The 24,147-nt window shown below is 37.9% G+C and overlaps 1 protein-coding gene across 2 annotated transcripts in view; it reads left to right on the top strand.

Moving 5' to 3' along the window:
* Positions 1–24,147, top strand: part of PDGFD (platelet derived growth factor D) — a 257,387-nt gene that overhangs the window by 220,131 nt on the left and 13,109 nt on the right. For both annotated transcript variants that reach the window (XM_054523728.1, NM_001132318.1), the window contains 2 exon segments: positions 2,811–3,009; positions 17,275–17,489. In XM_054523728.1, coding sequence (XP_054379703.1) covers positions 2,811–3,009; positions 17,275–17,489 — 414 coding nt within the window.

Below are 24,147 nucleotides of genomic sequence, written 5' to 3'. Positions count from 1 at the left end.
AATAACCCAGGTCCCTTAAAAGAGAGGCATTGTCTCATCCTTTTGGAGTATCTGGGGAAGTTCCCTGGGTCCAGATCCACTGCAAAAGCTTCTCGTTTGAGTTTCAAGTCTAGGCGCTGCTTAACTCTCTTGTAAGACCAGAGCAAGCTAGTTTCTTTACTCAGAACTCCATTGTTCAAGAACTTTCTGGAGCAGGAGCAAGAGTCATTGGACCTATCATTAACTTCTGTTTAAACCATACTGTGTTTTTGTTGAAAGTGGTTTTCCATTTTCAGAGCATTTCTTTTTTTACAAACTGTTATCATTTTAAAGTAATGCAGTTAACTTCAGAATTGATTTTTATAAATACATGACAAAAGCTGAATGAAATCATATTTACTGTTCAGCTGAAGGAGACACATTCAATTAGTTCTTTTTCTCAAAAATAGTTTTAAAATATTTACCTCAGAAACCAAAATGTTCTTGTAGTCTTATTAGGTCACCTCATCATTCATAAATATTTCCTCAGCCGTCGTTGTTGTTTCTGTCAACTTCCCTAAATCAAAACTTGAAAACAGCAGTAAAGCTCATACACAGGGACATGTTTGCATTTTACCTATGGTTTGGATTGACTCTTCAGCCTCATGTTCGAAGAGATTAAATTTCCCCCTCCCTTCTAAGGGACTGAGAGTTCCCCACAGCTTTCTCTGAGAGAGAAGTCTGTGTACACGCTACATTCTAGGCACTGTTGGGAGCCAACCTGGAAAACTCCATGCAGCCACTTTCCCCAGAGCTGTCACAAGAAGCTTTCACTTGCGTGGGAATGACTTGATCGATGTCCCTGTTTTTATTTCAAAAATGAGGGAAGCATTTTAATTTCAAAGATTTTTTATGTGCTGCCATGCTTCTAATTTGGTCAGCTCATTTTGAGTTTTTTGGTTCTTAGACCCACACTATTGTGACACAAGGCTGCTTATAAACCATCTGGTGCATATTAGCCAGATAGACTGTAGATTATCTGACAATACAAGTTAATGAGGATTTGGAATTATAGTCCTGAATTATAAGTCTTCCACCTCTAGCATGTGACCTCAAGAGAGATGTGAAAGACAGAAATGATGTGTGTCAGTCAGGGTTCAGCTCATATCAAGCAGACACACACACAGACACACACACACACACAGACACCCACACACTCACCTAGATTAAAGAGACAACCTATCAGAAACAGAAGGAACAAATATGGCTGCACCCAGATGAGAGCTATATAATATCAACAATATGACTGTAGAGGGCATCTTTAACCTGGCTTGAACTGTGATTAAATCTCTGGATTCTTCCGTAATGTATGACAAAGACCATGCCTCCAGATAAATGATCATTATTATCTGGATACACCTGAACAGAATACAGAGTGAACTCATAAGGTAATGAATGTAGCATGGCAGGAAAGGTTTGTTCAGAACTTATTTTAACAAGGATGACTGAAAATTAGATGTATGGTTTCTTGTAAAAGAAAAAAAAATAGAGCTGGCCTGACACATTCATCTGTCTATTTCGCCCTCTCACCCAACTCCCTTGACTTCCTTTTCCCTACAGGGAATATGTGAAAACTGCTCCTGAGTTATACCAATGGTAGATTAATGCTTTAAAGCCTCTTAGTTGTGTGAAGAGGGACTGTTATTCTGAGAGCAGATGATCATCAAATCACTTAGCAACCTTTGGACCTTGATTGGTTAAAGAGAGACAACATTGCCTGAAAGTAAGGTTATAAATTGTGGGCTTTGCTGTCTGGGACTCAATAGCACATAATTTTTATTGATTAGATACTACAGTCAAATCTTAGGAAAGCAAGTTTTCATTAATTCCTATTTTCCCTTAGTGATAGGAGATATTTGCCTTTAGGGGATTGTATTTGTTTGGTAGTTTCTTTAAAGACATTTAAAAATCATTTGAGGCTGTGTGCTCTCTATTTCCTTATTAATGGGTCATGAATTTTAACAGAGTTGTTTGAATCATGGCTCATTTACCTCTAGATTGTACAAGGGTTAGTGAAGTAAGTGCTTGGAAACCTCATGTGCCATGTATTCCGTGGCAAAATACATAATCCTTTCCAGGCTTTCAATGATGTTGTGTTTCTCATTTAAAGAGTCTTCCTGAGAAATTTTAAGGGCGACTGGGATCACTAGCAAACTATAGCACTTTAAAAAAATGTGTTCCCCATGTGAATCCTCTCCTTTTAAGTCAAGAGAGCCAGTTTCATGGCTAATTATCTTTGTCGACAGTAAATAATTTGGCGAAAGTGCTAGATTTTATGAAAATGTCTCCAGAGTAGATTCGTACATTGCTCACACATCATCTGCAATGCCAGGTGACCTGTAAAGGGGGGATGTGGAGATTAAAAGTGGGAGAGTGGAATTAATTATCAAAACTAATGTGGAATGAGTTTGAAATTTTGATTCCCTGTTATTTGTTGTTATGTGGATGATTTGGGACCATGAACCAAGAAACTGGATGACTTAATTTAATATATTTCTATCTCATCTATATTTTTAGATGATTACTAGATGATTACAGTTAAGATAAACTGGAAGCTTTATGATCTACTTGGATTTGATTTACAAAAAAGCGAATGACTATCTTTTTAGTAATTAATTGATTTTTATCCAAGAATATGGCAAGACAATACCATGTTGTTTTTACATGGCATTCAAACGTATGATGTCTTATACTCAGAAGCCTGTTTATGTTCTTTCCGTATAGTTGAATGACTGTTGTATTTCACAGCAATGGACTTTTTCTGAGTACACTGAGCTGTATGTCACTCTTAGGGGGTATCCTATAACTCTCCATCAGTAACGGATCCCACTCTGATTGCGGATGCTCTGGACAAAAAAATTGCAGAATTTGATACCGTGGAAGATCTGCTGAAGTACTTCAATCCAGAGTCATGGCAAGAAGATCTTGAGAATATGTATTTGGACACCCCTCGTTATCGAGGCAGGTCATACCATGACCGGAAGTCAAAAGGTAAGAGACAGAGACTTGTGCATTCTTCGTAAGCAGATAGAAATCTTAACAGTACAAGCTGAGTATCCCTTATCCAAAGTATTTGAAACCAGAAGTCTTTTGGATTTTGGATGCTTTTTGGATTTTGGAATATTTACATTTATACTTACTGGTTCAGTATCCCTAATCCAAAAATCTGAACTCCAAAATGTTCCAATGAGCATTCCCTTTGAGAATCATGTTGGTGCTCAAAAAGTTTTGGATTTTGGAGCATTTCAGAGTTTAGATTTTTGGACTAGGGACATAACCTGTAATAATGAGTAAGGATTAGCAGTACAATATATTTAACTCACTTAGATCAGGTGGTTACTAAAAATCCATCGTCATATTTCACAGCGCTTTCAAATGAAGTTCTGCATTTTGCCCAAACTGTGTTTTTTTGCATCAGAGTCAGAAGGGTTTGGTCCAGTGAAAGATATATAGGTCATAGTTTGGAGCTGGATGAGATCTTATAAAAATCATCTGAACCAGCTTCTTATTTATTGGCAAGCAAGGCATTATTAGCCCCAATTTTACAGTGGAGAAAGCCAAGTCAGAGGAAGTAAGTAATTTGCCAATGTCTGTGTGGTTAGTTAGCAGTGAAGAAGAATGAGGATCCTGGTCTCTTGCCTACAAGAACAGTGCTTGTGTAATTGATAGTTTTGCCTCTCTGATAGGTGTGAAGGTTGGTTTAGTCCAGGGATGTCAGTGTTGGCAGGAGAGATCCCTGTTAAAGCAACAGCCAAAACTCTGTTGGAAAATTTCAACTCTACCTTCTAGATCTGATATCTACTTGGTGCCTGGGTGGTTTATGTGCTTGAGATATAAATGTCTCAAGGCAAAGGAAAAGAAGGTCTGGAATAGTTTAGAGACGCGTGAGAGCACATATTCAATTAGAAACTTCAGGGGAGTACAATAAGGGGAGAACCGAGAGGAACATTCAGGCAGAGAGAACATCATGAGTTAAAACAATGCTTAAACTAAAAAAAATAATATCCAGGTCTTACATCTGAGTGATATGATCTTAGGATGAGAATGTTTATTGGCATGTAAAACTCAAATTAATAAAGATATGAAATATAGTTGCCTCTTATTGAATAAAACAATTACTTCTAGTCTGTTACGTCCTTGCTTTATTTGATAAGTTTTGTTATAGTTGAAATGTTCCCTAAAAGGTCTTGAAAGGCTGGTTTGCATTGTAGATATAAAGGTATTTCACCAAGATACAGCTTGTAATATTAAGAATACTTTTAAGAGCTGTGAACCTGGACTGCTTTAGCACAACCATTTGTAACATTTGGAACAAAATGACTAATCAGTTAACTCCTGCCTGGGCCTTCTGCTTATGGCTTAGCTAAGAGGGGGACAAGAAAGTCACTGGTGGCCCTGGTGTTATGGAGATACGCCATGTGCAGATCACTATAGCCCTGAATCTCTCCAGGGCTCAGATTGGATTCAATTTAAAGAAAAAATAGCTTTTCTGTAAGACATTGCTGTGTTTGGATCTCTACTAGGTCAACTTAAAAGAAAGTAAAATATGCACATGTTTAGAAAACCCCAGAGGAAATTTTATATAAAAATAGTATTGGACAAACGAGCAATAAAATCTGACTCTGTCTTCAGCAATTCAAGGGACAGCCCTTCTTGGCATCTTTTTTCTGGAAATATTAAAATTTTGAAATCACCTAAATCCATTACTTTTTTTCCCCCTAGAAATTGTGTTGAGTTGGAGGCAGGAAGCCTGGATTCAAATTCTAACCCTGCCACTTACAAGTTTTGTGATTTTTTTTTTTTTTTAGCACGTACTCTGATCTCAGTTTTCTTATTGGCAATGTGTGTGCAATAACACCTACTTCTGGGGACTGCTTCTGGTACCATCAAGAGCACCTGACACTTCATACATGTTCAAAAATTGTTAGCTAGCTATAGTGACTTAGAATTCTGAAATATGTTTGCATTACTTCCTTGGTGAAGCCTACCTTGTCCCTTGTTCTGTCCGTGTGATATCTACCCACCCCCTAACTTGGTAAAGTTAGGACCACTTAAGACACCATCTCACTTTGTATGTCCTACTGCTGCACTGTTATTGTACCTTTGTGTTTCCTCTAAGAGGATCTGGGATCCCAGTACCTCCTGTGGTTCTCCACTCTGGCTGAATATTTAATAACTGAGGGAGCTTTGAAAACCTTCAGATGCCTAGTCCCACCCCAGATACGTTGACTCAGAATCTCAATGGGGTGAGACTGGGATATATATTGATATTAATTATGGTTCCTAGGAGAGTGATCCTTAGAGACAGCCAGTATCAAGAAGCACTACTTCAGAGATTGTTCATCCTGTATCTGCACTACTTGCAACAGTCTCTGACATATTTTAGATGCTCAATTAATGTTTGTGGGATTGAATATATTACTAACCCAGTGTTAGCCTATTTCTAAAGTTTATAGAAACCACCCCATAGACTGGAGAGGGTAGCTTTATTAAAAGTATCTTTGGTTACCGAAATAACCTTCCAAGAGCGTTCAAGGTGACATACTACTTGATGTTTGTGACAAAGTAAACATCCTCTCTCTCCCCTGCTGGCTTAGGTTCCATTTCTTAATCTCTTGTTTAGAATGGCCCTAAGGCATTTTTGTCCCATTTAATTTAACCCTGGCAAGTCACCACCGTCTCTGTTCTTGTATAAACGTGCCGACTTAATTATTTATCATTCCACTGATGCTGAATCACCTGCATGTATCACAAAAACAAGGGAAGTCAGGTTTAACATTTCAGCTGGTATTTTCTGCTTTGAGAAATTAAAAATACAAATTCATGGCTTGTATCCCAATGTATGAGGAAGGGAGCAGTGAATAAACAGTGAAAACAGGAAAATAGCTATGGATAATGGAAATCTATTAGGTGTCAAATAAAACTTTGCCTTTTCAGGATCTCCAAAAAGTCTCCTTCTATCAGTATAATAATTTCTTAATGATGTTGTGCAGAAAGAAGCTCATCATTTATGAATATCTTTTGAGCACCCATTCTTCTGATTTGTCCAGACAGATGGAAAGTGGCATTTTTCATGATTTCAAAGAGCAGGATTCTAAGATGACATTTGAATGTGAATATACAAAACACAGAGTTTTATGAACTCTGAAATAGAATGCAGACACACTGAGTAAAGAACTTATAATGAATCAGGAATATTTAAAGTATGAAGGCTCATATTTTACAATTAAATGATGTGTTTTGCTTCTTTTTATTTAGTAGAAGGGAGGTGAGGTGGTAAGTGAGCTTTTTGTTCTCTTCAAGAAGAGAGGTGAAAATGGCAAATGCAAAAGAACAGTAAAAGTTTTGGTGAGGAAAGAGAGAGAGAGGAGACAGATAAAATTACCAAGTATTGAAATCAGGATGTCAATGCAATAATGTCTACATTTTTAAAATTCACAAGTAATAGATAAGCTCAAACTTGTCTGTAAAAGCTTCTGGAGTGAAGATAATATAACAAGTTAATATATTCAACTTTCAGTTTCCTAGGGGGTAATGGAGAAAAGGGTAGCATTTATAACTGAAATCTGTAGATAACTGTAGTTTCAAACCTAATTTTTGCCAGTAGTTTCAGCCTCATGCTTTTAACCTCAAAGCTGCCCAGAAGTTAATTTTTTAAAAATGTTTTCAGTTCAAATTGCATTTACTTTTTATGGTAGATATTCTAATGAGTATAGGAAGTGTGCATAAAATTAGGTGAAATTATATGGGTATTCTTTCTGTAAGCTACATAAATACTCCTTAAACTGCTGCATTACCACTGCAGTTTAACTAAAACTAAACTACAATTCATTTAAAACATATGCCTATGAATTTAAGGACAATGTATATTTATTCAAGTTCATAGCATAAAATTCAACATTTCTAAATTAAGAAATGATCAGCCCTGACTGGACATTAACTGAGAGGTGATTTATGGAGATAAACAATATAAGTAAGATCTGTTCTTTTTCTTATTCCAGGAGAACTTGACTTTCTAGAATGACAGTGTGTTCACCAAAGAAAAACCCAAGACATAATGGCAAGGAGGGAAACCTGTTTTCAAGGCTTGTGTTGTGATTAAAATATGAACAAAATTATTGGGGCGTTCCAAATTAATAGTTTTAAACTATTAATTAAAATATATTGTTCTCCAAAAAGTAATCATTTTTAGATACACATGCTAAAATTCACATCCACTCCTCTTTTAAAAAGTGTTTTAGACTCGACACAGTGGCTCACTCCTGTGATCCCAACACTTTGGGAGGCCGAGATAGGCAGATCGCTTGAGCCCAGGAGTGCGAGACCAGCCTGGGCAACATGGTGAGAACCTGTGTCTACAAAAAATACAAATGTTAGCCATGCGTGAAGCATATGCCTGTAGTTCCAGCTACTCAGGAGGCTGAGGTGGGAGGATCACCTGAGCCCAGGTAGTTCAAGGCTACTATGGGCTGGATTGCACCACTGCACTCCAGCCTGGTCAACAGAGTGAAGACCCTGCTCAAAAAAAAAAAAAAAAAAAAAAAAAGGTATTTTAATGTTGAGTGCAGTAAACATCTTGATATTAAATTAGTTCCAAATGATAACATTTGAAATATGTGATCTTTACAGACTCTAAATGGTTAGATGTTACAACTCTGGAACAGTTACCAACCCATTTCCAAGGACCTAATACCAATTCTATTATTTTCTCCATGACATTTTGCTCTAAGATCTAAAACATTTGACTCTAATTTGCAAATTATTTACAGGTAAATAACTAGCATAAGAAACAGAAATAAATGAAATAAATGTTTTATATCAGTATGTTTTCATTTGTTCTGAATTCTCTTGTCAGGATACCTTCTTTAAAAAAATTTTATCATTTATTACTGTTTCTTTGTCATGCCACTGCATGCTAAACAGGAGGACACAAGTTTTGATTTTTCAAAAATGATTTCAAATGTAGGAAATTATTCAGAGAGCATTAACACATGAACATATTTTAGAAACAGTGCTTGCAGTTTTCTCTGTCTGCCTATTTGTTACCTGGGTTAAGAATTTGCCAAAAGCCTTTAGCCAACACCAGTGATGAGTCAAATCAGTCAGTCTTGAGATATCTGTAATTACTTCTCTGTAAATTAAGCAGGTACTGGTGACATCGATAGATAATAGAAATTAATAATAATTTGTGTTGCTTATTAATATTACATTATTGTAATAGTTTCTATTATTGAAAGATGGTTAGCTTGGTTAGCTTCATGGAGTTTCCTGAACCATGTGGTATATTTGGTACCTTTACCAAGTGAAAGTTTTATTTATCAATATTAAAATTGTTTGGCATAAATTTAATAGAAATAGGGCAAAAGAAAGAAGGATGTTGCAGTGGAAAGAGCGTGGACTTGAGAATCAAACTAACTTGTAATAAAACTCTAACTCAAATCCTAAAATCAGTAGCAGTGGCCTTGGAGAAGTCACTTACAGACCCCTGATTCTCTATTTTCTTCACTTTGTAAAATGGCTCTAATTATAAGCACTTTGCAAATTTGTGTTAGGATTAGGTGATAAAAGAGTATCTAACACCCTCAATAAATGATAGGTACTGTTATTATTTGAATTGCTTACAAAACTCTGCACAGAACCAAGGTATTTCTATTAATTGCTCTGCTGTCTTCCCTATAAGGCTCTAAGATAACCATCAGTAATCTGGAGAGCCTCACAGATAGTATTTGCAAATATTGTCATATTTAAGTATCTGTATAATCAGTGTACTCATTAAAAGTTTACAGAATTATCTCCAAGTACTCAACTTTTCTGATACTATTTATCCAGAAATTTTCTGACACTATTTTGCTTATTGGATGTTTCTTCTGCTAAGCTTTTCTTTTAAAGACTTTTGCCACCGTTTATGACTCTTATGATTTGTAAGTATCTAGCTGGCTCACTTACTCTGTTTGCCAGCAAGCATTCATAAAAACCATATTGTTGTTTATCATGTTGTGTGTGTCTACGAGGGCACACACATGAAATATTTTAAGAAAATCTCAGCACTGGGACAACTTTCAGTTATTTTTCCTCCTGGTGCCTGTGCCACCTCTGCTTTTATCCTAGATGCAGTTGTCCATCTTTGTGGATATCCTAACCCTACCTTCATTATCAAAGTTATTCCCCTCATCTAGGCATGTCATTCAAATGCAAATCAATAGGAAAAATCCATTTGACAGTGGAAAGCCTTAGGTAACTTTTAGCATCTGGATGAACAAATGTGCATTTTCCACAGCAATTACTCTTGTTAAAGAGAAATGTGTGTTCCTTGTGTTTTCTGTGCCAATTTTATTCTGTGAAGCACTGGAACATTATTATGGGATTGTTTTCCTTTATGCCCCACTAGACTTAAGGAGACACTACCCTGTTCCTAGAGCATATATGCTTGTAGGCACTGCTGCTGCTGAGAGATCCAACTCACTGAGTGTCTTTACTTGCTGATATAGTTATGCATTGTGTCCCCACCCAAATCTCATCTTGAATTGCAATCCCATAATGCCTATAATCCCCACATGTCAAGGGAGAAACAAGATGGAGATAATTGAATCATGGGGATGGTTTTCCCCATGCTATTCTTTTGATAGTAAGTGAGTCTCACAAGATCTGATGATTTTTAAAGGGCAGTTCCCCTACACTTGCACACATGCTCTCCCTCCTGCCACCATGTAAGACGTGCCTTTGCTTCTCCTTCGCCTTGTGCCATGATTGTAAGTTTCCTTAGGCCTCCCAGGCAATGCATAACTGTGAGGCCATTAAACCTCTTTTTTTAATAAACTACCCAGTCTTGGGTGTTTCTTTATTGCAGTATGAGAAGAGACTAATACACTTGCAAAGGATAGTGTTACGTCTGATGTAATCAAACTGAACACAACTGATCATTGGCTTTTTGTATTTAGTTCAAGGTGGGCATGGCCTTCCATTCCTTAGTAATCACCAATTACAGAATCTCAGCTCCTTCTAGTTTTAGGTGCTTCTGATTTAAACTTCCTTCTTTGCTCTGTGTTACTCACTTCAATAATAATGTGGGCATACCTACTGAGAGCTAGGATTTAGACCTGTGCTTCAAACACTCAAAATTCATTTAATCTTAACAAATTCCTTGGCAGGAGCTACCATGGTTCCCATTTTGCATAGTAAAAGAAAAAAATTCAGAAAGTTTCTGTGAGAGCTAGAAAATAGAGAATCATGACATGAACTTGGCCTTGTTGGCTGCAAAGTTCATGCTGTGAGCAACTCAATGGTGTTTAAAGCTCAGGGATTCATAGACTAGTAAATGAGAAAAAGAAATTTTAAGACCTTCATCTCCTAACGTGTTTTTTTAAAAATTTTTCATTTCAGAGATACACTTTATACATCACCCCAGGTCATGAATTCCCGTGGTTCAGAGAATTGCTTTATCATGGTGTCACTGCTTTCATGGCTGATTCAATGCCTTCCAGATATTCATTCAATCGTCCATTGATTTTCCAGTACATATGTGCTGAATGTCTACTTACGTCCAGTGGCTTTAGGCAAGTCACTTAAGTCCTCTGCAACTCAGATTCTACATCCATCCAATGGGAATTGTAATATCTAAGATGAGGGTTTGCTGTGAGAATTAAATGAAATTTGATTTTGTGAAAGTATCTCACAAAGTGCTGGATACATAGTAGTTGCTCCGTAAATTTGCATTCACTCATTGCTTCACAATGCTTCTAAACCTTGAAAATCAGGAATTGTCTGATGAAGAATCTTTTACTGTGATTTAGGTTAGTTTGTGTAAAAACAAGTGGTAAATGTTTTTATTCTTTAGATATTAAACCCACATGTGGAGTCATGAAATTCAGTGTCTTTCATAATTTTCAGTTAAAGTATCCTGATAGTCCCTCATTAAAACTTATAAAATAATTGTTCTTTCCAGATTTATTTGCACTTCTGCATTGGGATTGAAATGTGAAAACAGTTTTCATAATTATGTGCTGATTTATAGAAGAGGGTATCTGAAAATCACAGTGAGGTTGTAATATTCATAAGGATGAAGACTCCTCCTGGCGAATTTATGAACCTTGAGAAAGGCTGAGAGCCCCTGGTTGCTTGGTACAAAAATAATACAATTATTCCTATAGTCCCCTCACCTCCCACCCCACCCCAAAGCATCATAAACCTAGTGCTGCATCATTAAAGGGAAATGTTTAGCACTTTTCATAACAGATTATGGCACTGTCTCCCATTTGACAAAGGCAGTGTTCCTTAGCACCTTGATGTTTGCATCTGAGAACCAGTCTTCTCAAGACCATGCTCTACCATGTGTGCCACTCCTTCTATATTTCACGGATCTTAGTGCCAGTCATCTCATGCATCTTGGTTCATCCTTGGCAGAGCTGGTTCTAAATCCTAGTTTCTTAATTCTAACCTAACACTTTCGCACTACACCACATCCTACACTAGTCTTGAGATAAGATCCAAACATTCAACATATAAAGTATTAATAATACTCTATGCATTCCTGAAAGATAGTTGGAATTGTTTTGCCTTTGTGATAAAAAATTAAACTGAAAAAATCCATGGCTTATCTGATTCATTCAGGTAGTAATTATTGAGTGTCTATTTCTTGCAAAGGGAATCTGGCACAAAGATGATGTTGTGCTTCCTTCAGCAGCACCTTGTTCCTAATCGTTGAAGTCAAATGGTTTTAGAAGTGACCTTGAATGAGCTGCATTTGGTCCTTACACTAGGGACAGGGTACTAGAAGAGAAAGGATAAAAAGATGATTAGCTCTCTACCTCCAACAACTTTTTTAGTTCAATAGAAGAGAAGCACCTGAATATAGATGCTTCTTAACTTTTGATGGGTTTACATCCCAATAAACACATTGTAAGGGGAAAATATAGTTAAGTCAAAACCACATTTAATACACATAGCCTACTGAACTTCATAGCTAAGCCTAGCCTACCTTAAACATGTTCAGAACACGTATATCAGCCTACAGTTGGTCAATATTATCTAACACAAAGCCTATTTTATGATAGAGGTTTAATAGCTCATATAATTTATTGAATACTCTACTGAAAGTGAAAAACAGAATGGTTTTATGGGTGCTCACCATTAACATACACAGCTGAAAGCACCATCAAAAAGTAAAAAAAAAAAATCATGTTGAACCATTGTAAGTTGGACTATCTGTAAAGAAAACAAAACAAGGTCTATGAAGTAAGTGCTATAATAGAGGGCAGAAAAAGTGTGGTGAGTACATAGAGAAGGGGTCATAGGAGATGTAGAGTGAATATGCCTTTTGACTTGAGCTTTAGAAGATTAAAATAATATAGCAAGCTGAGATGCCAGAGAAAGCAAAACAGAAGAACAAGATCATGGTTTTCAAAAACATCATGGACCTACTTTGAGTGCTCATTCTCCACATGCCATCACCGTGTGGTAAATATGCACTAGTATGTAGGCTGCTGCTGCATGCCTGCTAAGAGTTTATAAAGAACTTTAGCATTATAAAGGCTAGACCTTGTAACAACAACAATAAAATGATTACTGATGCCAACATGGCGAAACTCCATCTCTAATGAAAATACAAAAATTAGCTGGGCATGTGGCACACACCTGTAGTCCCAGCTACTCGGAAGGCTGAGGCAGGAGAATTGCTTCAACCCGGGAGGCGGAAGTTACGGTGAGCTGAAATCATGCCACTGCACTCCAGCCTGGGCAACAGAGTGAGACTCTGTCTCAAAAAAAAAAAAAAAAAAAGGAAAGAAAAAAAAAGATTACTGGCTATCTTCAAGGACATGCAGCAGTTTAATTGGATTCTCTGACAGTCTGTGGATGATCAAGAGAAAAAAGCATGTGATGCATCTATCAGAATAAAGATTGATGAATGGCCAGCACAGTGAAAGTCAACTGATAACTTAATGTTTAGAGACTGACTCAAGGAAACCATCCTCTTGTTGACCAAAACAAGCAGTAAATTATTGTGCATGTGGAGAACAAAGGTGCTTTCCCATGTTCAAAGTGAGGAGATTATTTTGTTTCACAATGAGTTTTTGTATTCACAAAAACAGACTTACCTTTACGTACCTTGATTTTGACCCAGTAAGGCACATTTTGGACTTCTATCCACCAGAACATGTAACTTGTATAAAATAATAAATATGTTTCACTTTAATAAGGAATAGATTTTTAAATGTTTATCTTAAGCTGATTACCACCCATGTTGTGCTTGCCAAGTATGTGAAATATTATATTGGTTTTATCTGTCCTACAGAAACTAGAATCTCTAGGATACTGGCATTTGTTCCCACTGAGGACAAATCATTGCTATCAATCCATTCAGCTCCTAGATGAGGCAAGAAAGGGTTCAAGGAGAAATGAGGACAAAATGAAGAGTGTGCGTTGGCCAAAGTCCACTCAGTTCAGATAAAAGGACGAAATGTTATATCACAATACCAAAGACAAAAGTAGACTCTGAATAGCTGCCTGGTTTATTAGTCAGAACTGAATAGATGGATGAGGATACACAGGAGCTCATGCTTGGGTATGTGTATTGATGACATTGTGAAAATGACAGGTTAGTGCCTATGGCTGCACCTAGGAAGCCAGGTCATTTGCACAGCAAGTGGTCCTCTGGTGGAAAGACTTCAACATGGCTTGTGGAAGCTGCTCTCTGAACCCTCCGTCAGATCTTCACACTGGGCTCATATGTACAAAAGGCATGAAGAGGCCTGGATTCAAACTCTGGCTCTACCACTGACTGGTTGTATGGCTGTGGACAAGTTTTTTGTTGTTTTTTTTTTCTTAACTTTTCAAAGGCTCAGTTTCCTCAGTTGCAAAAGTAAGAGTAATGATTGTATGTAATTCATAGCATTTATGAGTATTTCATGCACTCGTGAACACAGCACTTAGTAGTCTAGATGGCCAGGATCAAAAAGAACAGGTTGACTCTCCTTCCTCCCACACCTAATATTAGAAACTATAAAAGGGTGTGCATTCACATCCCCATTCTAGAGCTCAGATTCCAGCATTCTTATTACATCTCAAAGCACCTCTGTGATTAGGCTGCACCTAGAGGCAGGGGATGCAGAAGGAAAAGCGCTCCTCTGTGCACTGTGCAGCACCCCACACTTGACCAGCATGTCCAGAGGAAGTCGTTGAGGACAGGGGAGGCTTCTCAGCCTTTCCAGAAAACTGCCTGTATGAGGCCCAAAAAACTTAACTGATGTCAAGGAGCTTTGATAAAGCAAGACTAAAATCCAAAATGACAGAAAAAGAGGGATTATTCCATGGTGTAGACTGGGATGAAATAAGGGACGTTAGTTGAAATTAGTGGGCCCTTGAATTAAATTTGGAACACCCTTGCTGCTCTGAAATGTTCAGCTATGGAGACTGACGCAGGAATGGAAAGGGCAGCCCCTCTCTCTGGGTTGACACCACTTGGCCTGTCTCCCTCCCAGAAGTCTCACTCCAGAATTCTTCTAACCCAAGCACCAGAAACCTTAATTGCTGCTCAGCCTCTGTCTGGCTCCCTGCTCTGCTGCACTGGCTTATCAGTCTTCTTTGACTGGAAACTCAATATCCCCTGCAGAAAGTCTGCAATCACGCTTTGAAGTTATTTGCATCCAGTCAGAACAACCTTTCAGTTCTAGTTCTAAATTGAGTGCCTCGGTGGTTTCAATTGCCTGATATGTAGGGCAGGTGGATTCTACAGCAGTCACACTGGGCCACAGTTCTTAGTGACACTAGTGAATTGATGCATAAAACTGACAGAATTGTGAATCTCCTCATGGTGTGTAAGAAATGGAAGTAACCAATGCTAGTCAAAGAGTTATACAATGTAAGGAGTTTGGTTTCAAATAGAATGAGGCTTACATGCCTTCTCCTAGTTTGTGGAGGGCACTTTGGAGTTTATTGGAATTCCCATAGGGAAGGCATGCTGTACTTTGTCTTGGGTGTCTTCTGAAGATAAGGATGTGGCCACTCACCACCCAACCCCCGTTCAACATCAGACAGGAAAGTCCAATATAGCCCTCATAACATTTGTCTTCTTCCTTCAACTAATGGCTTACTGACCATCCCTCTATTCTGCTTAAAGTGACAGAGACTATGGAGCAAAAGGGAGAAAGGCTTCAATTCCAGTCTTACCATTTACTGTTAACTCTTAGCAAATAATACTCACTTCAGATGGGTGGGGAACAACTAAATGTAGTCATATCGGTAATGTTATGACATAGTTCAGCAGAGGGCTGAACTAAAGCAGAGACTCAGTGCTGCTGCTTGCGTCCTGTCCCTCTCTGCCTTCTCACACATCACGATCCCTTCCTACAAATTGTACCTCTTTAGTCTTCCGTGTTAGACAAATATCTTCCCATTATCACAAGCAGCAGATTTGGCCCTCTACATCAGCCCTGTCCACAAGCCTGGGAATGCACAGGCCAGCATCAGTATTTATCTCAAGGTGACACTTGCAATGGATGATTGCCGCACTTCTTAATCCATTTATGTAATCCTTTCTGCTTTGCTTGCAGTTATTTTCAGGGCTTTAGCAGCAATAAAATGGTTCCTTTCCCAAGACAGAGTTCATTCAATTTAAATCTGGATTGATTATAGCTAAAGTTATGACATGTCTTTACAAAGGAAGAAAAAAACAGCAATAAATTATGCGCAGTGATTATTTGGCATTTATTTAGTTCCCACAGTATCCTGTGCTCAGTGTATGACAATTGGGGATAAATCCCTGCCCTTGAGAATCAAAGCACAGTTGTAGATATAAAAAGACAAACAGGGATGCAGTTAGTGGACTCATGGTCAACACTTGTTCCTGCAATTTTCCTTAGATGCCTTCTACTGACACTGTCCTTGACTTTTGACCTCTACTCCCAAAGGCTTTTTTTTTCTTCCTTCTCCTTAAGCAGTTTTGGTTTAAGCCTAAGACATTTACCAGGGCTAGAGTTTAGAATGAACATGGTGATATCTGCCTAACATTCGTGAGATTCCTTCTGTGGTGGCCTGGTGCACACAAGGGCATGCATTGGGAAATGGTGGTGGGTCCTGTGCAGACAAAAGGACTTGCTTCTAACTGTGTTCTTGTGAGAAGATACTCATGTATGTATGCACCAATAAGAGGATTTGGCTGCCAAATGGATGGATAATTGGATGGACTTTGAGAACATGAAATCAAATCTAATCTATGTAACACAATAATACAAATTGAATTCAAGTAAATATTTATGACTTAGCTTTGAAAATATTGTGGTGCTTTTAGTTCATAGAAGTCCCACTGACCATATCCCTTGATAATCATTTATACGGAGTAATGTCCAAAGAAGAAAAATAAGGAGGGAGAAAGATGTAGTATATTTTTAAATTTTGTCCATTTGACTTTAAAGGAAAAGAATGTGAGAGGGGGAGATTCAAATGAATCAAGATTAATAAGAATAGCTGGCATTGAGTGCCAGGCACGTTACATTCAATTCTTCAAATGATTACATGTTATAGATGAGGAAGCAGAAGTTCAGAGCCATTAAATAACTTTCCAACTAAAAGGAAACATAGCCATGATGTGAATGAAGGCAGTTGTAACTTGACTGCGGCTCCCGAGAACTTAACCACTATGCTATACTGCCATCTAGGACCCAGTGCACAAATATGCACCATATTCACCCACACAAAAAAATCATATTCTCTAACATGTTGATTAACTTTGAAGTTAAAAATAAAACTAAAACCCTTTTCTTTATTACATTTATGTGTGAAATTTCACTGCCAGGTAAATATAATACAGTGGTTGTCCCTAATGTGTCCTAGATATAATTTAAATTATATTTAAGTGATGGCTTAGAGTCAGGATTTATTTAGAGTGAAGAAGCAATTTATTTTGTCTTTTTGAAGATAAAGGCAATTATTTTAATTTGCCAAATGTTTCACTTTCTTTCCTCCGAACTTTTTTTGCATAAAAAAGATGCAAGGAAATTTGAACCAAGACGTGAATTTTAGCCAAGGTTTTTGTTTTGTTTTGTTTTGTTTTGTTTTTGTTGTTATTTTCAAAGGGCAGATGGGATCAAGAGAGAAACTAGGTCTTTTACTTTAGGTTCCCAGTAATTGAGAGCCTGAGGATGGATTTAATCCCAGGATTAAGGTTGTCCTCACAGAATCTTCCCACTCTATTCCCCAAAACACATGCTGAGCAATTGTGCTTACTGTTGTGTTTGCTTACACAGTGCGTGTATTTGCTTACAGTTGACCTGGATAGGCTCAATGATGATGCCAAGCGTTACAGTTGCACTCCCAGGAATTACTCGGTCAATATAAGAGAAGAGCTGAAGCTGGCCAATGTGGTCTTCTTTCCACGTTGCCTCCTCGTGCAGCGCTGTGGAGGAAACTGTGGCTGTGGAACTGTCAACTGGAGGTCCTGCACATGCAATTCAGGGAAAACCGTGAAAAAGTATCATGAGGTATGTCATTCTTAGATTTCTTGTTGCAATGTTTAATCTGTAGAATCCAGGAAGACAGGGCCATTGCATGCAGTTGTTCAGGTTGTTCACTGCACAAGGGCACCCAGCCAGGGTTTGATTAGGAGCAGAAATTCTACCCACACTAGGTTTGCCAAGCCAAGTGCCCTGATGACAGGTTAATCCTATCCTGACGAAGGCACTGCTTTTTCTAATTTGAGCAATAAACCATGTGGATCAACATCAACCTTGTTAGAATATATAATCAAATATGTGATATAGTAATTTCAGAGCTTGACCTTGCCAAAAGACAGAAAAAAAAGAAATATGATGTTATTCATTTACAGGATATGACTGGACAATCTAATAAGCAAAACCTTAATTCAATTATATCATTTAATAAATTTGGCCCAATAAAGATAGCAAAATATAAATTGTCAAAGATCTTTTTATTTTCTAAATATGAAGTATATTTCAACTGGAAACGCTCAGTTTATTCTAATTATTATTAAGTGCTGCTCAGGGAATCAGCTCTTGGATTATGCAAAAATAGACAAAAGTAAAAGAATATAGGAGGAACAAAAACTTAAAGAGCGCAATAACCTTAATAATAGTAACAATGGCATTTATTGCTTGACAAAAACTATTGTAAGTAATCATTAGCTCATTTAGCACCCCATCAACAATATTGTAAAAATGTTGCTATTTTTATTCTTTTTTTATAGGTGAGTAAACTGAGCCCTAGGAGGATCAGTAAGTTGGCCAGCATGGCCTGGTCAGCAAATCACAGAGCCAGGACTCCAACTCCAATCCACTGGTTCCAGGGTCTATGTTTTTTCTTAATCACTAGTAATATATAGTACTTTATTGAGCATAAAAGATAGGCCGGGTGCGGTGGCTCATGCCTCTAATCCTAGCACTTTTGGAGGCCGAGGTGGGTGGATCACCTGAGGTCAGGAGTTCAAGAACAGTGTGGCCAACATGGCAAAACCCCGTCTGTACTAAAAATACAAAAATTAGCCAGGCGTGGTGGCAGGCACCTGTAATCCCAGCTACTCAGGAGGCTGAGGCAGGAGAATCACTTGAACCCGGGAGGCAAGAGGTTGCAGTGAGCTGAGATCGTGCCATTGCACTCCAGCCTGGGTAAAAGAAACTCCATCTCAAAAAAAAAAATTACATATATATATATATATATATATAGAGAGAGAGAGAGAGAGAGAGAGAGAGAGAGAGAAGACTGAAGAGGAGTTAGAGCTGTTCCGTGACATAGGTAGCAGCTCTAATTACTTTATTATTGTGGAAACACATGCAAGTCACTAAAGTTTAGACTCAGTTTTCATACATGTGAAACGGGACTGACAAATTAATAAATCAGATAACCCCTTCCAGAGTTGCTCTGAGGGTCAAATAAAGTAATGCATATGAAATATATTTTGCAAGATGTTAAACATCATGCAGAAATATGTTTTAAAATATGAAGCAAACATTATTGTTAGGAATTACTGTTTGAGTTGCTCTCCATCAATGTCCACAGCAATCCCGTTACTGGGTATATACCCAAAGGATTATAGATCATTCTGCTATAAAGACACATGCACACATATGTTTATTGCAGCACTATTCACAATATCAAAGACTTGGAACCAACCCAAATGCCCATCAATGATAGACTGGATAAAGAAAATGTGGCACATATACACCATGGAATACTTTGCAGCCATAAAAAAGGATGAGTTCATGTCCTTTGCAGAGACACGGATGAAGCTGGAAACCATCACTCTCAGCAAACTAACACAGGAACAGAAAACCAACTGCCACATGTTCTCACTCATAAGTGAGAGTTGAACACAGGGACACAGGGAAGGGAACATCACACACCAGGGGCTGTTGGTGGGTTGGGGGTGGGGGGAGGGATAGCATTAGGAGAAATACCTAATGTAGGTGATGGGTTAAAGGGTGCAGCAAACCACCATGGCAAGTGTATACCTACGTAACAAACCTGCACGTTCTGCACAAGTATCCCACAACTTAAAGTATAATAGTAATTTTTAAAAAGTGTCCACCACAACAAAGGAATAGATACTTCTCTCTAAACAAAATCTCCAGCTTTGTAAAACTGTTTTTTGGAGGCTTTTGTGGTGGTGGTGGTGTTTTGGTTTCGATTTTTATTCTGAAAACAACACAAAAGTCGTAATAAGTTAGGAGGTAACTTCTGGATTAAGCAAAAATGAGTATGTAATAATTGATATTTTCAACTTAGAAAATGTAGGAAATTGTTCCACCGTGACCATACTTACTTCAGACAGGGAAACATTATTTTAGACCTACATGGAACATATTTTCTTAGTCATAAGAATTGCTTACTCCACCCCACTGTTTTCAAAGGAAAAAAAATGTTCTCATATCTAGAGAATGCTATCATCTATGTTCATTGTGTTTTATTTTTGTATGAACTGATGAACTCTAGATTGGATGTTGTCCTTCACTTCTAAGAACGTGAATTTTATCATACCCCAAGGATAAATGCAGAATGCAGTAATCAGGTTATAGTTAAAATAATCTAGGAAGTGACAAGGTCTCTACCTAGTAGTAACTGTGAGGAAGAACATTCCAGGTCAGGACTTTGATGTATTTGTGGAGTGCTTTATTTTTATCTTGACTCTATGCTCAGATAGAATTTTTAGCTTGATTTAAAAAATTACTTATTGTGGGAACAGCAGAGTGAACCATAGACCCCCAAAGACCCTTGCCTCCCAGCCAGTTAGTTCTGAAGAACACTGAAGGCCTGGCTACCCTCCTCCTCTTAGTTCCTTTCTTGTCTCTCCACACAATAACCATTACTTGCAAATTTCTGTTCTCAATTAATGTGTAGAGGGGAAAACTCCTGATCTCTTTGTTCAGTCGCATGAGTGGGTTTGAAACATTGGCATCCTTTGAAACTGTATCTAAAGCATCTCTTTAAGACATGTGTCCTAATAATATTTTTACTTCTAGAACTCTGCAAAGCTCTATAAAATCACTCAGTCAAGTGCTGGACAAAAGGAAAAATAAACATCCATCACCAGCCAGTAACTGCTTACCTGGAACAAACACTCCTGTCATATGCCCTTGAGACTCCTGAAATACCTTTGAGATGTGTCACAATTATCACTGTCAAGTGCCCTGTGGGAAATAGCAAAAGGCTTATTCCATTTCCAGAAGTGGGGGTTGCTTGAGCCTAGTCTCATTAGGGAAAAATTCTAGTCCTTTATTCTGAATTCTGTGTCTGTATTCTTACCTCTGAGAAATGAGAAACCAGTTTCCCCAGCTCATGGTTGCAACTGATGAGATGTGAAATGAGTTTCTGTGAAAGATGAGCACCCTTAAGGGGGTAATGAGACCTGGTCACATAACAGGCTTGTATGATTCTCCACAAATATTTCAGTGCTCAACCTTAAGGAATTTAAATCTGGGAAACTGGAAAGCTTCTAACGAAGCTAATATCATTGCTTTTTTCACAGGTCATATTAGTTCTCCTCTAGGGTTTTGAGCAGTTTTCACTGTGCAGTAAAATGTGACTATCTTTATTATTTCTTGCTCTCAAAAGTTTGTACGTACCCTGTTGAAGTATTTTTCTTCTTTCTTAACAATCATTCTATGCTTCTTGGAATATACTAGACATAGAGGAGGAAAAATACCTTTTCTTCTACTCTTCCTAGGTTCATGGCTGAGGCCACTATAACAAAAGACAGAATAACAAAGGAAAAGCGTACTCATTTATTGAATATGTTTTACATGACACAGAGGCCTTGGTAAGGAAGTAAAGACCCAAAAAAGTGGTTCAACCTGATAATTTTTTACAGTAAGTTTGATAAAGTGTGGATAGTTGTGGAGAAATATGATAGGGCAGAGTATGATCTAATGGTAATAAACTGGGGAAAATTAGCAAGGCCTATTTGTTCAGATTCTTCTTTGTTCTACCTTTGTCTTCGGAGATAAGGATTCTGAGGCCAGGAGCAGTGGCTCATGCCTGTAATCTCAGCACTTTGAGAGGCCAAGGTGGGATGATCCCTTGAGGCTATGAGTTCAAGATCAACCGGGTCAACATAGCGAGACCCCCATCTCTACAAAAAAAAATAATAATAATAAATTAAAAAAGGAATTATTTTTAAGTAGCCAAGTGTGGAGGATGTGTCTGTGGTCTGAGCTACTTGGGAGGCTGAGGCAGGAGAATTGCTTGAGCCCAGGAGTTCAAGGTTGTAGCAAATCATGATCATGCAACTGCACTCTAGCCTGAGTGACAGAGTAAGACCACATCTCAAACAAAAAGGCGGGGGGGAATTCTTTCTTCTGGGTATAACAGGGGCACCTCTCACATGAGGGTCTTATGATTTGCTGCATGGGAAGGTCAGAAAATCCTAGGTTTTATGACCTCCTTCAGGATGGAGGGTGAGGGGAAGGTCAGAGTGATCTTTCTGCTTTTCTTGTTTTCTCAAATTCCTTCAGCTTAAAACATTTGGGAGTACAGTGTCCTGAACCCCATCATAGGATGTAAAAGATAATTTGGGTAGTGATTTTTGTTAAAGGGAGGATTCCAGAAAAACGTATTGTGTAGACAATTAGAAGAAACTATTATTTCAGTTCTCTTCTCTTGATAGTGTATAATGAAGGAACAGGATATTCCCTAAAAGTATAGTGACCTATGAAATTATTACTCACTGTTTTTCATGATTTGGTGCCCTGGCTATATCCATTTAGTTAACAGCCAAAAACATAGGAAGCATCAGAGAGATAAAGATAGATGTTAATTTCCTCTGTTCTTCCTCTCATAATTTTGTCAGGATGCTTGACATAACCACCTGCACTGTCTAATAGATCTTCCTGTAGTGATAGGGATAACCTGTGTTTGCAATGTTCCATATGGTAGTCACTAGCAACATGTGGCTATTGGGCACTTGAAATGTGTGTAGCACAAATAGAAACTAAATTTTTAATTTTATTTAGTTTTAACTAATTGAAATTTAAATCATCACACAAGGCCGTGACTACCTTGTTGAATGGCACAAGCCTAGACCTATCTCTGATTCTGGCACATTTATAGCATCTAGAATCATTTATACATCTGGACAAAATGAAAAAAAAATGACTTCTTGTTTTAAGGTAGAATTTTGTATTAAACATTTGCATTTTATCACAGTTTAAGAGTTAGGAGATGTATTAATAAATTGGTACAGATTATCCTCAATGATGGTTAGATTTAGATTTTTTTTTTTTTACTTTTCAGTGTGTTTATGGGGGTATTAATGCATTTTCAACTTAAAATATTTTTAACCTCCAATGGGTTTATCAGGATATAGCCCCATCATAAGTCAACGAGCATCTGTATTTATACATGAAACATGAGGTTAGAGTAGTACACTGTTGACCTTCAGATTTGAGGTAAAAGAATAGTACTTTGTTTTTACATGTTTGAAACGTCTGTTATTGAAAAAAAAAGTACCTAAATTTTCAAACTGAGACCAAAGAAACAGAAAATAAATTTTGCGCAAGGAGTTTCCATTCTCTAGCAATAGGGAGGGAGTTTTTGAGTCATGATTATACCTAACCATAACTAAAATCAAGAAAATCTCTTCTGTTATTTTTTTGGAACCCTCATAGCTAGAACTTGTGAAGTCTCCCTGCCTCTTGTCCTTTCTCCACCTTTGAGTGAAGCCTCATGGTTTGTGGTGTTTTCCTACCAAGAGAGGGCAATAGAACAGAAAACTTGCAAGACTAGAAAAGATGAGGGTTCTGGTTCCAGCTTTGCCACATGGAGGGGCAACTGAGGACCAGCCACTTAAAACTTCCCAGGGCCTCAGGTTTCCTCACTTAATCCCCATAATAACCTACAATTTTGAGTTCCCAGGCAAACCTGAAATTACATCATATTCATTATCTGTTGTTACACTTTATCCTGCCCCTGAAATCTTATTGAAATTGTGTAAGGAATAAAAACAAATTGGTGGTTGAAATGCTAGGTAAATGCAAAAAGAATAAAGATATGATCCGGAACAGTAAATGTTTATAGACTGCTTATAAAAAAGTTAATTCACTCATCTTGACAATGGCAATGATAACACCTGTGCTTCTTACCACCTGGGGATACTGGGTGAATGAAGGCATCTGAAGACTATAAAGTACAAGACAGATGTGGGTGGAATTAGATGAGAGCCTGGTCTGGCTTTCTCAGTTCTGATTACATTTCTTCCCTGATGACTCACTTACAAGTTAGTGAACTCCTTGTTTAAGTATTACAAACTTCACACCCTTTCCCTTCTCAATCTAGCTTCACATCAGGCCTTCCTGCCAAAGTGGCAAACTTGCCACATGGGGCAAGGTACTCCCCAAGCAGACAAGGCCCATCTGTGTCATGAATGATACGCAATGCTAATGCCATGCTCTGAAATTTAGTGCCCACCCAGGCTTTCCATTATGTTTTCTGCAATGGGTAGGCTGAACATGTAGTCAATAATCCTCTAAGGTGCTGTCAAAATCATTTAACTATTTAGTTCTGTGAAGTTAAAACTGCAACTGAGTACACCTCATAGTAACCCTAGAGTCTCACAGAACGCATCTATTTGAAGTAAATATGGACAGATGTCATGATTGCATTTTCAAAATTCATGAGCATGTTATAAACCCC

Source organism: Pongo abelii, chromosome 9, assembly GCF_028885655.2.
Source record: "Pongo abelii isolate AG06213 chromosome 9, NHGRI_mPonAbe1-v2.0_pri, whole genome shotgun sequence".
Taxonomy (NCBI): Eukaryota; Metazoa; Chordata; class Mammalia; order Primates; family Hominidae; genus Pongo; species Pongo abelii.
This window is presented reverse-complemented; position numbering and strand designations above follow the sequence as displayed.